The sequence below is a fragment of the Orycteropus afer genome, unplaced genomic scaffold (genome assembly GCF_000298275.1).
Source record: "Orycteropus afer afer isolate SDZICR_OR568_19922 unplaced genomic scaffold, OryAfe1.0 scaffold00020, whole genome shotgun sequence".
Lineage (NCBI taxonomy): Eukaryota > Metazoa > Chordata > Mammalia > Tubulidentata > Orycteropodidae > Orycteropus > Orycteropus afer.
The window spans coordinates 2,923,190-2,939,436 of NW_006921607.1; the positions used below are offsets into that span (position 1 = coordinate 2,923,190).

General features: G+C 45.0%; 1 protein-coding gene across 1 annotated transcript in view; it reads right to left on the reverse strand.

Moving 5' to 3' along the window:
• Positions 1-479: 479 nt before the first annotated feature.
• TGM3 (transglutaminase 3) overlaps positions 480-16,247 on the reverse strand; it is a 63,309-nt gene continuing 47,541 nt past the window's right edge. Inside the window, exons 10-13 of the mRNA XM_007934691.1 lie at positions 9,774-10,082; positions 7,126-7,283; positions 1,269-1,402; positions 480-627 (exon numbers count right to left, since the gene is read on the reverse strand). Coding sequence (XP_007932882.1) covers positions 480-627; positions 1,269-1,402; positions 7,126-7,283; positions 9,774-10,082 — 749 coding nt within the window. The remainder of the gene's footprint in view (positions 628-1,268; positions 1,403-7,125; positions 7,284-9,773; positions 10,083-16,247) is intronic.

A 16,247-nucleotide genomic window follows, 5' to 3' on the forward strand; every position in this document is an offset into this window, starting at 1 on the left:
CTCAGTCTTTAACATTTATTTGAGTGTTAGGATGTGAATGCCATCGCAATGACTGGCTGTGCCCTCCTGTCCACAGTGCCGGAGGGAGAAGCAGTGATGTCCCAGCTGCAGGCTGGGGATCAGGGAACAGCCTCACTGTCTTCTCCCATATCCAGTCAGAGAGCCTTGGGTCAGGGCAACTCCATCCTGAAGCATCAATGGGCATGAGGGAGAGCCAGGCTTGGAGCTCACGGAGCAGGCAGCCATGGGAGAAGCGGCCAGGAATGTGCAAAAGTGACTGAGTCGCATGCCAAGTGGACCGTCCCTGCAGGGAATATGGGAGGAGGTTAGTGTGGGCTGGGGACTGGAGGTCTATATCCAGGCAGCCTTGGGAGATGGAGTGGGCTTCCCAGGCTGGACAGTATGGGCATAGGACTCATTCCACAAGTGTGTGCCCCCCGCTCCATGTTACCCAAGTTTGTATGGGGGCTGCCGGCCCTTCACTCAGCCACATCGATGGACAGCATGGCCTTGATTGCAGGGAACTTGTTGCAGGAGAAGTCAGCAAGCAGCTGCTTGGTGCCACTCCGGGTAGGCAGGATCTCAAAACGGACCCGGGACCGCTCCTTGGGGCGTAAAGTTGGCACACTGCGGGGAAGGGCACAAGTCAGTGTTTGTGGTAGATACTCAGACCTCAGACAAGGAAGAGAGCCTGGCAATCTACTTCTGAAGATCAGCCACTGAAAATCCTATGGAGCACAACAGTCTGATTGGCAACCCGTCATGGGGATGGGGCAGGACTGGACAGCATTCACTGTAGATGGGTTCAACATGAGTTGGGGGCTGACGTGACAGCAGCCAACAACAATAACAACACAGACCTTGGGCTGGAAGGCCTTCTGGGACCTCAAGTCCTACCCCGATGAGGACTAGACAAGACTATTGCTCTTCCTCCTCTCAGCTGCCTGCCTGGGTCACTGTGCCCCTCTAGCCCTGTGACCTCTGAACAGGCGGAAGTGGGGCCCCATGATATGCCAAATATGCTAAGCCCTGAGGACCAGCTCCTAGCTCTGGTGACCAGGACTTCCATGAGTTCAAGTTTGATGAACCCCAAACTACAGGCAAATGCATGATGTGCATCTTCTGTTTTCCCCAGATGCTTGAGGTCCAAGGCCCTAGAAGGGCGAAGAACCTGAGACTAAGGCAACTCAATCTGCCCAGCCTGGGGGCTCACGGAGGCCCTTCCAGCCGCCTGCCATCCTCTCCTGATGACTTGAGCCTGGACTCACTCTATCTTGAGATTGCCCCTCAGCAGGCCGCTTCCCTCCACCATCAGCACACAGTTCTTCACGGGCTCATCCAGAGGATTGGAGAAGAGCATCTGCACGTTCACAGGCTTCTGCACCTGTGCCTGGTCCAGCACCTGTGGAAAAGAGGGGCTACAAGTCAGGACACTCCTGTTCACCCCCACCGGCCGCTCTGTGAGAGCTGCTGGAGCTGGCGCAAGGGAGCCCTGCTTCCAAGCCTTGCTATTGGCTACTGCGTGTTAGGGCATTTCTCAAACCAAACTCACTTACTTTCCTTGAGCCTCCAAGTCATTGGTCCTGCTTATTCCTAAAGACTCAAACCTCCCTCTCTGGGAAGCCCTGCAGATATTGAAAATGGTGACCACAGGCCCTTGAATCTGTTGAGACTCTGGCTTAGCAGCCTTGGCAACCTCCACTCTTCTGTCCAGGACATGGGATGGGGTCTTCCCTTGCAATAAGGCCACTCCCTCTTATCATACCCTGGTCTGTTGGCGTCCTTCTAACCTGGAGCCCTGAGGTGCCCAGTGTGCCCTGTGTGGTCTGAGCAGAGCACCACACTGCATGGACCTTGATTATAGGACACAGAAAGTGAAGCCTGATTTTTAGGTCATAAAAGCATCCTGGACTATTCACTCCAGAAGATGGGAGATGTGCTTCTGCCAAGGACTGGCCATGACTCTGGGCAGATATGTCATCTCTCTGGTAAATAGCGACAATCATCCCCACCTTGCCTTCCTCTCTGGGCTAGAAGGGACTTGGAGATCAAGGATGAGGAAGAGAGGGTTTTGGAAATAGAAATAGAAATTGTATGACTGATGTAGTTCTTTGGAGTATCAGGGGAGCCTGCTATTTTTGGTTAGTTTGGTTCTTGTTTTTCTTGCCACTAATCTTCACAGCAACCATTTCACAATGATATGCCTGCACTTCAGACTGATTTGATAACTCGGCCAAGTTCACACACTAATAAATGGCAAGGCCCAGCTGGCTGCAAAGGCTTTGTTCTTTTCACTGGGCCCTGCAATGCAGACCAATTATGTGTGAATAACTAAAACATTTTTGAGATGATGATTTATACTGTAATTGTTAACATGGAACTCACCTAAATGAATGACACCATCTGAAAGGTGAAGCTTAATTTTATGTTACTGGGCTGTAGCAAAGCTACATAAACTGTGCCAATTTTTTGTTGAGATTTCTATGAGGTTGTTTTTCTTTTTTTATTGATGTTTATCACCTTGTCCTATTGACGCAAATCTGTAAGCGCAGCTGAAGGAGCTAAGGGCTGCCTGAAAACTGTGTCTGAGCACCAGAGGTTCGTGGGTCAGTTTGAAGGAGACCACCCCATGGAACAACATTCAGATTTTTTGGTCTGATTCCATGTTCAATGTCTTCAGTGCTAATTGCCAGTCAGCATGATGAGATCACGTAACTTGACCAAAATCGTTATCTTTTCATGCAGCTCATCTTTGGAGTTTAGCAACAAGTCTGCTTTGTATTGATCAGCTCACTCAAGACAGGGATGCCTTGTTTCTTTGAAGGCTTAAAGAGGAGAGAACGGGTTTGGAAGACATTCACACAAAGATGCCTGAAAGAAAAAAGGTCAGGTGCCTTTTGAAAAGATTAAATGAGAAAATTCTTAATGGCACATGTCTAATCTGTGTGTATTCTGATTTTCTTTTTAAAGATATTATGGTATCTTTAAGGATCATTAGAATTGATCTGGGAATCCATATGATGCAGAACAAAAATGCTGAATTAAAAAAGATAAAGCTATAAGCAGGTTTGAGGGTAGTGAATAAAGCTATATAATGGGGAAAAAACCCGCCTAATTTCATTTAAACACTGGTCATTTGAATGCAGACAGTTTTAAGAATAGATACTGGCGATTATCCACATCACTTCCTAGCCTCAGGAATTAGAGTCGGCTCTCAGCCATCCATCTTGTCTACAGAGATGGGGTGTGCTTCTCAAATGCTTTGTGAAGTGGGAGAGGCTTTCATAAGCAGGGCAGGGATTAACCACGCGAACATCTCTCTCCTGGGCTGATTGTAAGTATAGAGACAGGTGGCTCTGTCACAGTCCTGCCCTGTGGAGGGGCTGTTTTTAATTTAATTTTTTAAATTTAATTTTATTTTTGCAGTGTTTCTCTCCCCTCCCATGAGGGGCTGTTTTTGTATTACAGTATTGACTAAGTACTTACCAAATATTAGGCATGGAGCTGGGAGTCAGTGATGGGCCCAGGGTATATATAATTGCCCCATGTATAATTGGGGACCTATTTTGGGGAGGAGGAAATTTGTCCCTGGTGAAATAACATTTGATATAAAGGATAAATAGGAGACTTTATCCAGGTGGGAGATGGGAAGATAGTTCCAGGCAAAGGGAACAGCATATGCAGACTCTCTGACAGCAACTTTAAGAAACTGAAAAGTGAGGTATGTGAGGTCCAGAGCAAAAGAGATGAGAGCTATTGAAAACCACGGATGAGAGCCACTGAGTACCATGGATAAGAGCCACTGAGAGCCGTGGATGAGAGCCCTGGAGAACCACGGGTGGGTTTTAAATATCAAGTAACAGGACCAGATTTGTTTTGTTTGTAAAGTCTCCTCTGGCCAATCTTTCCCCTTTCTGAGCTGAGGCTAGTGGGTAGGGAGGTGAGGAGATGGAACAACACTGCTCTCACAAGCCTGATTCACGTGTGGTTTCTAAATGGACCCTGAGAGGAAAGTTTTTTTTAGTACCTCCCAATGTAACTACTTTGACAATATCACATGTACAAGTTCTTCTCTAGATATAAACACTGCCACCAGCCACTGCTCGGAAGGAAGATGGGGCAATCTACTTCCATAGTGATACTGCCTTGGAAATCCAAGGAGGGGTCGCTATGACTCAGGTCCGACTCGATGGCACATAACAACAAGAACAACAATTAGTAAACTCCTATTCATCCTACAAAGCCTTCTCAGATGTCCCTCATCCACTAGATCTTTCCTGAATTGCTGTCTCTCCCAAATCTAAGAAAGAGACAAGCTCTCCCTTCTCCTGTCTATTATGGGCTTTCTTGCTGAAAGCAAAGAAGATTCAAACACTTACTGATGAAGATCAAAGACTACAGCTTTCAGTATGGATTACACCTCAACATAACAAAAATAAAAATCTACACAATTGGACCACTAAGCAACTTCATGATGAGTGGAAAAAACTTTGAAGTTGGCAAGAATTTAATTTTACTTGGATCCACCATCAACACCCATGGAATCAGCTGTCAAGAAATCAAATGACATATCACACTGGGAAAATCTGCTGCAAAAGACTTCTTTAAAGCATTCAAAAGCAAAAATACCACTTTGAGGACTTAAGTGCTCCCAACACAGCCGTGGAATTTTCAGTCTCCTCATATGCATGCAAAAGCTGGACAATGAATAAGAAGACTGAAGAAGAACTGATGCATTTGGATTATGATACAGGCAAAGAATATTGAATATGCCATGGACTTCCAGAAGAATGAACAAATCTGTCTTGAAAGAAGTATAGCCAGACTGCTCCTTAGAAGGGAGGATTGTGAGACTTTATCTCACATACTTTAGTCATGTTATCAGGAGGCACCAGTCCTTGGAGAAGGGTATCATGCTTGGTAAAGTAGAGGGTCGGCAAAAAGAGGAAGACCCTCAATGAGATGGACCGATGTAGTGGGTACAACAATGGGCTCAAACATAGCAATGATCATGAGGACAATGCAGAACCGAGCAGTGTTTCCTTCTGTTGCACATAGGGTTGCTACAAGTCAGAAGCGTCTCAACGGCACCTAACGATGACTACATTACTAAGCTCCTATTCATCCTACAAAGCCTTCTTCTGCTTGATCTTTCCTGAATTGTTATCTCTCCTGAACCCCAGAAAGGAATAAGCTCTCCTTTTCCTTGTCTACTATGGGCTACACATGCTTTCAGTGCGTTCCTTGTCACATTTTAGCAGAGAGAGGGTATCCCACAGCAAAGACCTCCAAAATATTTTGTTCAGTGAATTGTTGAGTGTAGCTTATAAAAAGCTGCACTGCCAAAAAGGCGGGAGGATACTACCAACTCCAAATGGATGTCGTAATTCCTCTAAGCAAAACCAAATCCACGGCCACCTAGCTGATTCTGGCTCATAGTGACCTTATAGGACAGAGTAGAACTGCCCCCATGGCATTTCCAAGGGTGTAAATCTTTACAGAAGCAGAATGCCTCATCTTTCTCTTGCAGAGTGGCTAGTGGGTTTGAACCACTGACCTTTTGTTTAGCAGCCGAATGCTTTTAGCCACAATGTCTACCCCTCTTAAGACTTCCATAATAATCTTGAGCATAATTGTCCTCCTCTTCAAAAGATCTGTTGCATTATCTGCTTAGTCCTGTGCCAGCATTTTATAGTCTGTCAGTTCAATCACCTTTTAGGGGAGGTTTTTATTATTCCTATGACAGAGTTGGAGTTACTGAGACTCAGAATTACAGGGACTTACCCAATGTCACTGCTGGTAAAAGGTGGGGCTGGGATCTGAAACAGCTCTATTTGGCTGCCTGGTCCCAGGTCTGAACTACTGTCCCTCTCTGCTTCCCCCTAAATAGCTATCCAGTCACTGGCTCCCTAGTTCTCAGGTGAAGCCGCCCACTATTCTGCAGCCCAGCCCAAACCAGTCAGGATGATGTGAGGACTCCATCACAGGCTGTGGGGGAGACATAGGACCCCCTGCTAGAGGAGGCACCCTGGGGTGGCATGTCTGGGGAGACTCCTTGGTTCCTGTGCTCTCTGTCTAAGGTCAGGAACCTCTGCAGGGAGGGTGCAGCTTAGAGAGAGGTGGGGCCAGGGAAGCCACAATTATCTGGCTCCTCTGAGATCATGGGCTTATGGAGCTGGCTGCAGTGTGATTGAACAGGAGAATGTGGTCTAGACAGTAGGGGCAGATGGCAGATACAGGAGACAGGGTGGAGCCTGGCCCATAAAGTTCTCTGTGAGAACCCGAAGGAAGACCCTGTCCTCCTGCCCGGCCACCTGCCTGTCCTGCTGAGCCCCTGGCCCCTCAGTGTTGTGCCACCTCACTCTGAGGTCTTCCACCTGTGCTGGGCCTGCAGACAAAAGCAAGCACTTAAAAAGCAGAGTAAGAGGGAGTCCTCACAGTCTCCCAGGGCCAGGATGCATTCTGAGGATGTTTTTGCTGGCTTCTAACATGCTAGGATGCCTTGGAAAGAGCACTGGACTGGGAGTCCCAGCCTGAGGTCTAGTGCTGGTTCTGGGTAACTGGCTTATCCCTTCTCTTCCTGGGGCCTCAGTTTATTCCTGTGTGATATGGCAGGGCAAGGGAGTGAGATGAGGCTCCTAAGTAAGTCTAGGATCTGTCACTCAGGGATCTAGAGAGTGAAGAGGTGCTTGTGAGTTATGCCCTTTCCTGATCTGTGACATAAGCATGTCCCAGGGGCTAGTCAGCTCCCAGCAGGCAGGACCCACATTGTGCCTCTCTGTGACTCCAGAGCCTGGCACAGGGCCTGGCACAGCAAGTACTTAGTTCCTGAGAGTGTGTGTGGGGGGATATGCTGGAGAGGGACTCTCCAGCCCCCATCAGGTGGTCTCCCTAGTGCATCTAGAAGAAGCTGCCAGTTCTTCTCTGTCCAGGGCAGAGAGGACCAACCCAGGAAGGAGCCCTTGGCTGGTCCAGTTGACACAGGCTGGACCTGAGTTGTACCTGGGTCTGCCTCTTCCTGGCTCTTCTTTTGTGGGGGTGGCTCACACAGGGCTGGCGGAGCTCATGGAAGGACTGGTGAGGTGGCACCCATTCACTGCCCCTGCCCCACCACTGGGACCTCACCTCCAGGGTCAGGGTGGGATTATCCAGGATGACGTCCCGCTCTACCACCACCTCGCCCTCGTTGGGGACCTTGCACACAGCTGTGGTGCGGATCATGTTGTCAGCTTTCAGGTACTTCTCGTACTGAGCATATGAGATCTTCACAGGGTACTGAATTTCTGGAAGGAGAAAAGAGGGAAGAGGCATGAGAGGGAGTGGACTGGTCCTGAAACCTACTGCAAAGGGTGATGGAAGCCAAGCAGTGGGAGCTAGCCAGAAGTCCCTGAAAGGCCAGACGTGGCTGAGCCCTCCTTGACCAGGCTCTACGGGAACAGCCCTCTGTTCTGTGTGGGCTCCAGGTCAGGTCAGGAGAGCCCAGCACTCTGTTTAGATGAGCAGATTCCCAGGAGGATGGGTTTGCAGGAACAGAAGCTCCAGCTGCTTCTTCCCCCTCATGGAAAATGTTGGAGGGCAGGGGAAGAACATGACGTTGACTGGTTGCCTAATGATAATAATAATAATGATGACAATAACAGTAATAACTATGAAGGGAAGCCAGGGTATTGATTAAATGCTTAGGAGCTATGTCATCTACAACGTCTGATTCTATTGCAACAAACCACCTCCCCACCTCTGGTTTCTCCTGTTTTCAAATGGTCAATGCACCAGTCAGACATGGCTTTGGAAGACTTTTTTTTTTAAATCACATCACTGCTCAAAAATCTTCCATGGCTCCTCATGCCTTTGGAATAAGGTTCAGACCCTGCACCTGGCCCTACCTCACCTGAGCCCAGCTTACCTCCCCCATAGGAAGAACCTCAGCCCTTATCAGCATTCTCTAGACAAACAGGCACATATTCACCTCCACATTTCCTGATAAGGCTCCCTTGGATGGAAATGCCCTCTCTAGCTTCTCTCTGTTTACCTGGACCATCCCCAATCTTCAAAGGCCCTTCTTAGGACCCTGCAGGCCTCAGGGGACCTCTCCTTCCTTGGACGGTCTTAAGTGCTCAGATCTGTATTGATAACACGTTGAATGTTAATGAGTTTTTCCGTGCGTCTTACTGTCTCCTCTCCCTCATGCCATCATACATCTGCTGGAAGCACCCACGGTGTCGTATGCTTTTTTAGTAAGATTGTGGGAGGAGGAAGCTTTCCTGCTTTTCTCATTAGGGGAATTTGTGAAGCTGCCCAAAATGTGGACAATAGGCCTTAGGTCATCTAGTGCCACACTCCCACACAGTGAACATAGCTCTGAAAGAGAAAAGGACTAAGCCAAGGTCATACCTCAAATACCCCAGAACTGCCTCATCTGCCTCCTCACCCCTCTATTCACTTTGCTGACTCTTTCATAGGTGTGTTTTCTTAACCATTCTCATCCCAGGGATTATTCCTGGCATACAAAAATAGCTCTTCCTTTGGGTTTTAGAGGTAAATAACAGCCAAGCAGTCATTTCTGGTATCGAGATTTCTGCTAAAATTCTGCCAGAGGACAGATTGCTGGGGGTTGCTGCCTCTGACAGGTGTAATACAGATAGAACTCTTTCAAGATGGGCTGTATAATTAAGTAGTTTTTATTAGTTCCTTATGTGAAGTAAATAACCACCCCACCCTTGTTAATCTGCTTTTAGGAAGCCGAACTTTTCATGAGAGCTTAAAGGATTTTGCCGATGTGGGCACACCTGCATTCTAATCCTTCCTCGGTGTTTTGTGCTCCACCTTGCTTCCATCCAATCTGTGCAACCCAGGGGCAAGAAGTCACTATTCATCCCAAATGCCAAACCTTCAGAAAAGCTCGTCACTGTTGTCAGGAGTCAAGGACCCCACCCACTCACTGGCAGATATGGGGGCAGGTGGGGCACAGGTTCAAGAGCCTGTGGGACAATGCAACACCCTTCCAAGATCAGACCTGAAAAGAGGTTTATTGCAGGGGGTGAGGTGGTGGGTGATCTGTGACAGAAGTGGTAGCAATGCAATATCAAAAAGAAGGGAGTGGTGGCATTGGCATTAGGAACCTGGGCCAAAGACCCCAGCATTGCTACTTATTACTACCTGTGACACTTAACCTCTTAAACAAGTCACTTCATCTCTCTAAGCCTTGGGTTTTGCCTGTGTAAAATGAGGGTGGTGCAAATAATTTGCTATCGGCTGTTAACCTTAAGGTTAGTGGTTCAGACCCACCCAGCAGCTCCATGGAAGAGAGGCCTGGTGGACTGCTTCTGTAAAGAAAACCTAATGGGGTAGTTCTACTCTGTAACCCATGGGGTCACCATGAGTAGGAATCAACTTGACAGCAATGGATGGGTAAGATGGGGACACTGAAATTTGCCTTTTTTAGGAAGTCAAATGAGATAGCATACATGAAAATATACCACAAACTGTGTGAAAAAGTGGTGTACATCTATAAAGTTTACTGCTTCTGTGGCCATTAACCACCAAAGCACCCCTCTTCCCTTCCCCAGGGTGTAAAAGGATTTTGGTTGGCACCACCCTGAGTTGCACTATTCATAGTTACAGCACCTTCCAAAACATCAAAACCCAAGGTTTAACCACAGAGGTCAATGCTGACTCATCTGGAGCCCAGTAGGAATGCTCCAGCCCAAGAAAATAACAAATATTCTTGGATTGTTGGGGATGCAGGGTCCCCAACAAACCACAGGCTGAGTTACCTTCTTCAGGGTCCAGGGATATGGTGGCAGAGTCCTTCCACACCTCATGCACTAGTGTGCCATTGTAGACAATGGTCCAGGCTGTCATGTTCACCGTCACTGTCTTCATATCACTTGTCAGGTTTTTCAGTGTCAGGGCCAGGTTGACTTCCTGGCCTACTGCCAGAACACCAGTTACCCTGAACTTCCCAAAGATGCTAGGCTCCCGCTCCCCTATTTCCAAGTCCTCTGCAGATGTTGGGTTGAATAATCGGTTGGGTTTAAGTTTCCCCAAAGCCTTTTCCAACACTTGTCTTTCCTGGGCAGAACCTGTGTGGAGGGAAAGGAGATCATCTCAGAGATGTGGTAGCACTCAGATAGAGGACAGAACCCCTCCCAGAAAGCTGGGCAAGACTGGCTCTACTGTTGCACCGATGACACCACACCAAGCCAGTGGCTGATCTCTTGAGGACACATTCTGTCCTCTTTAACCAGCTGGTCTGGATGTCTTCTGATCAACACTAAATTTCCAAGAAGCTGGAGGGAAAGCTGGTCAGGACCTGCATAAAATTACTATGTGGTCTAATAATTTGCTTAATATGTTAACTAGGTGTAATTTCTATGGCAAAAGGCCATTTATAAGACTTAAAGAATAAACTTAATTTAAAAACAAAATTAGAGCTGAAAAAATTTAGAATGAGTTCATGGGCTAAAAACAAGGTCACAGTTTTAGAATTGACTTTTAAAAAACCTTTAAAACCACTTGACAGGGGTATTCTGACTTGTTCCTCAAACTACTGTGATAGTTATGAGTGGCTCTGTTGTCTGTGTCAGTAGATCAGAACTTCTCAGGGTTGGTATGGTTCCCAAGTTATAATGAATGCAAATTATTGAGGAATTTCAGGTTTCATACAAGGGCTGAATTAAAGGACAGGTTTTCTGACTCTGACTAAGGTGATGGGTGCTGGTGAATGTGGTGGCATAAATAGCCCATGGACAGTGGCCAGGCTGTGTCTTGGAGCTTACTGCTCTCATGGCACCCAGAGTCGAGTAACTGAATCTAAGCATTGGTCAGGTCTGAGTCAGCAGTTCACACACAGCCCCTGCCTTGACTTGAAGATAGACCCAAGATAAAGGAAAAAGGGTGACTTTCCAGGAAGAAAGGCAGAAGCATACGAAGGAGAACGACCATCTCATATCTGCAGACCACAGTCATGCCCCCTACCTTTCTCCTAGACTATAGTATGACACCAACTGACTTACCACAAGCTCTTTACAACTTAGCTAGTCCTTTCCCATAAGTTATGTGTGACATCGGCAGAGACCTGGGATGCCAACTCATCCAAGTCCACCATGATAGAGTCAAGGCCTAAGAGGAGAAACAACTTCTCAGGCCACTCTGGGGATTAGAGGCAGACAAGGGCCAGTCCCCAGGTGTTTGCACTCCCGGTCTAATGTTCCTCCCACAACACCTTACAGAAAAGGAGGCAGGCAGGTTACCCGAGCCGATAGCTCCTGGTGGGCTGGGTTCTTTCTGGCATCTTCCCATTCCCAGTCTTGTCGTAAGTTCACACCCAGATCTGATGGCTGTGCAGGATCTGAGCCTTTTGTGCCCAGGACCTTGAAGCAGATGTGTTTGCCCAACGAGGCTCAGAGCCTAGATACCTATGTAGGTCACCTGCTGGGCTTACTCAACACTACACTTCCTGCTACTGTTTTTTCTCTCTCGTGTTGCTATTGCACAAATGCTTAGCAACAGACTTTATGAGCTTTTCCTCCCTCAGGCACTCAGAAATAAGCTGGTATCACTGAGTAAGGAGAGCTGGACAACCGTAAGTAGGGTGATAAGCCCTGCTGTCACGCAGAGGCTGAAGCATTGTCAGGAGTCCTGCAGGGATCCCCAACTTGGCTATGGCTGTCATTGCTCAGAGGGCTTGGCTGGGACACTTGAGCCCTCAGGTGGCAGGATCAAAACATGGCAATAAGGGAGTAAACCTCAGGATTGCACATCTGTCTAAGCAGTGTGCTTCAAAACAGTCACCTTGGGAGCCCCTTATTCCAATGAGGCTATAATGTTCAAACTGATAAAAATTACCACTACTTTGTATTATTTCCTTACTATGTGCCAAGCACTGTACTTGGCACTTTGTATACCTTGACCAGACCAGTTGTCTTCAAGTTGATTCTGACTGTCAGAGTAGAACTGTGCTCCACAGGGCTTTCAATGACTAATTTTTCAAAAGTAGATCACCAGGACTTTATATTCTGATGTGTTTCTGAGAGCAGCACCAACTCCAGACAGGCATTGCTAGTCTCATTTGACAGGTGAGGAAAGCAGGGATCAGAGATAATAAGAAACCTGCTTGAGGTCATCCAGTTATAAGTGATGAGACTAGAGTTCACCCCCTGGACTTCCAGTAAGATGGTAGAATAGGCAGACAAGATACACAAACCCTATAAAACAAAGAAACAAGAAACCAATTGAAACAGATACAGAAGATAATCCTGGAACTTTGAGCTTTGAAAGGAAGGATAAAGAACTGGATTAAGTACTAACTAGTAGAAGAACCTTAATGAAAACAGCGAATAAAGATACAAATGGAGCTGTGGACTATCAGCTGTCCTGACAACACTGACAATTTGAATAATTACAAGTGGTGTCCTGATCTGGACAGGAATCTAAGAATCAGCTCTGCTTGCTGAGGACTGGTTGGGCAATTTGCACTGGTAGCTGATGATTACAAAGGAAAACAGCAAAAAGGAGACAAACAAAGCCTGTGTACTGTTGGCTGGCCTGAAGGTGCAGCCATTTTGAATAATTGCAAGCTGTGTTCTGATCTGGGCAGCAATCTAAAAATAGGCCCCACTTGCAAAGGACAACACAAGCAACCTCACCGGAGGGTGACAACTAGAAAGGTGGGGGATAGCAACTGTGTCCACATAATCTAACCACACCCACACCTCTTGAAGCCTCACCTACTGGGCAAGGGCCACCACTTGCCTCTGCACCAATGGATCAACCACAGACAGTGGCCAATACCAGCCCAACTTGCCCTCAACTGCTCTTCATGAACAGCTAACACAGATCTGTACACACATTCACATTCTCTATCACATGCACCAGAAGGCAACTGGTAAATGCCTAAGTGTTGCCAAACTATCAAATACAATAGAAATATAAATAAAAAGACATCACAATGTCTTGGAGACAACTGACCATCCCAGTTCACACAAAGAATCAATACAAAGTAGCACAAACAAGGGACCAGGATACAGAATCAGAAAACCTCCCTGAGGAAGAAGCAGCATTGGAACTGCCTGATAAGGAATTTAAAATAATTATATTTATGTCTCTTCAATGGATTGAGAGAGAGATTAAGGAAAGCACTAACAAAATTAAGGAAAACACAGGCAAAACTCTAGAGCAATTTTGGAAAACAATACAAGAACAAACTGACAAAGTAAGTGAAAAATTAGAAACTATGAAAAACAACAAATAGAAATCCAGAAGATTAATACTAAGAAATAAATAACATTGAATGGGCAAAGGAGTAGAATTGAATCAATGGAAGAAAGAATTTATGAGATTGAAGACAAATCCAATACTACTTTGTTAAGGAATCGGTCAGAATAAAGATCAAAACAAAATGAAGAAAGCCTAAGATTCATGTGGGACACCATGAAGAGGAAACATGTGATCAGAATCCCAGAACAAGAAGAGACAAATAAAACCACAGAGAATACTGTCAAAGATTTGTGGGAAGAGAATTTCCCTAATATGATGAAAGATGAGAAGATATCCATTCAAGAAGTGCAATGAACCCCAAACAGCATATATCCCAAAAGAAAATCACCAAGGTATATCATAATCAAACTCACCAAAACCAAAGACAAAGGAAGAATCCTGAAAGTAACATGGGAAAAATGAAAAGTTACCTACAAAGGACAACCAATAAGACTAAGTTCTGATTTCTTTGCAGAAACCATGCAGCTAAGAAGGCAGTGGGAGGACATATATAAAATCCTGAAAGAAAAAAAAAAATGCCAACCAAGAATTATATAAATAGCAAAACTGTCCCTCAAATATGATGATGAAATTAGGAAATTTTCAGATAACCAGAAATTAAGGGAATTAGTTAAAAACAGACCAACCTTACAAGAGATGCTAAAGGAAGTCCTTTTGACAGAGAACCAACAATAGCAGACAACAACCAATGATTAACACACATGATGACATAACCCTGAATCCAATCCAGTTATAGAAGTAGCCAATGTAAAATAAACTAACAAGACTGTAAACAGAGAACCAGAGATATCAATTGGTAAATAAGGACAACTACAAACCAAAAAGATGGAATAAGTAGTGTAGGTATAGAACTTCAAAATGGTGAGGAAGTCAAGAGAATTGCCAGATAAAACAGATTGTTCTAAACTTGGGAAGAAAATAGTAAATCACAGGGTAACCTCAGAGAAAAATAAGCCTTCACATCAAAATAAAAAAAGAGGTCAGGCACAGATATTTAGCTCATACTAAAACAATAGCAACAAAGGCAATGATAACACTATTTATAAACAAAACGAGCTCAGCACAGAAAATTGTATGGAACAAGAAATCAGCAACACCATGAAAAAACACATAACAAAATGACATCAATAAATTCATACTTGTCAATAAATACACTGAATGTAAATGGACTAAATTCACCACTCAAGAGATGGAGAGTTGCAGACTGGATAAGAAAACATTACCCACCAATACACTGTCTAAGAGACTCACCTTAGATACAAAGACAAAAATAGAATAAAAATCAAAGGTTGGAAAAAGATATATCAAGCAAATGGAATAAAAAAAGAACAGGAGTGGCAATATTGATTTCTGATAAAATAGACTTTAAGACAAAAACCACCATATGACACAAGGAAGGACATTATATAATGATTAAAGGATAGATTGAATAAGAGGACATAACCATAATAAATATCTATGCACCCAATGAAAGAGCCCCAAAATACATAAATCATATTTTAACAAAATTGAAAAGACAAATAGATGACTCCACAGTTACAGCAGGAGACTTGAATACACCACTTTCAACCAAGGATAGAACGACTGGAAAGCAACTCAACAAAGATACAGAAGAACTAAACAATACAATCCATCAAGTTGACCTTATAGAAATCTACAGAGCACTTCACCCAACAACAACACAATATGCATTCTTTTCCAGCACACATGGAACATTCTCCAGGATATGTTAGGCTGCAAAACAACCCTGAAAAAATTTAAAACATTGAAATACTGCAAAACATCTTTTCAGATCACAGTGCTGCATAATTAGAAATTAACAATAGGAAGATCAATGGAAAAGGAACAAACACATGGAAACTGAATAACACCCTCCTTAAAAACTACTGGTAATGGAAGAAATAGAAATGAAATTTAAAAACCCTTGAATCAGAATTTCTGCCTGTATAGTAGAGCTGACAAGGGCCAAGGCTATGGTGGCTTCTGGGCCAAAGCCAGTTACCCACCCTGAGGGAACAAGTAGTTGGACTTGTGGGCTCAGAACCATGGTTGCAGGGGACGTCAAACTCAGGTGGCATAATATACTACACAAAAACATTGTTCTGCATCCTACTTTAGTGAGTAGAAACTGGGGTCTTAAAAGCTTGCAAGCAACCATTCAGATGCAAAGAAGAATGAAGAAAACCAAAGACGTATGGAAACAATTAGTCCAAGGGACTGGTATACCATGTGATCCTCAGCCTATATGACCATGAGACCAGAAGAACTACATGGTGCCCAACTACCACTGTCAACCACTCAGAGGGGCATCAGTGTAGGAGATCCTGGATGGAGTGGGAGAACAATGCAGAACAAAACTCAAAATAATAATAAAAAGACCAGTTTTGCTGGTCAGATAGAGCCTGGTGAGACTCCTGAGACTATGGCCTCTAGCTACCTTCAGGTCTGGAACTGAACTCACTCTTGTGGCTTCTAGCCAAACAATGGATAGGCATATATGGTGAACATTTATATCAGGTAGATACAGTCCTTGGAGCGATCAAATCAATCGTGGGAGAACAGAAGGGCAGTTTTTGCACAGGGAGATAATTCAAGGGGCAGGAGTGCATGGGAGGGAAGGACACAGGGAAGAGGGTAACTATGGGGAAGAAGCAGGAAGAGAGCTGTAACATTGTGAGGAATTGCAGTCAATATCATGAAACAAAATATGTTTGAACTGCTGTATGGAAAATGAATTTGCCCTGTAAACTTTCACCCAAATCACAATAAATTTTTTTTTTTAAATTAAAGTCCATACACACACACACACACACACATATACATATATATATATGTATATATGTGTGTGTGTGTGTGTGTTGTTGTTGTTATGTGCCATCGAGTCAGCCCTGACTCATAGCGACCCCTCCTTGGGTTTCTGAGGTGGTATCACTATGGAAGTAGATTGCCCAACCTTCCTTCCGAGGAGT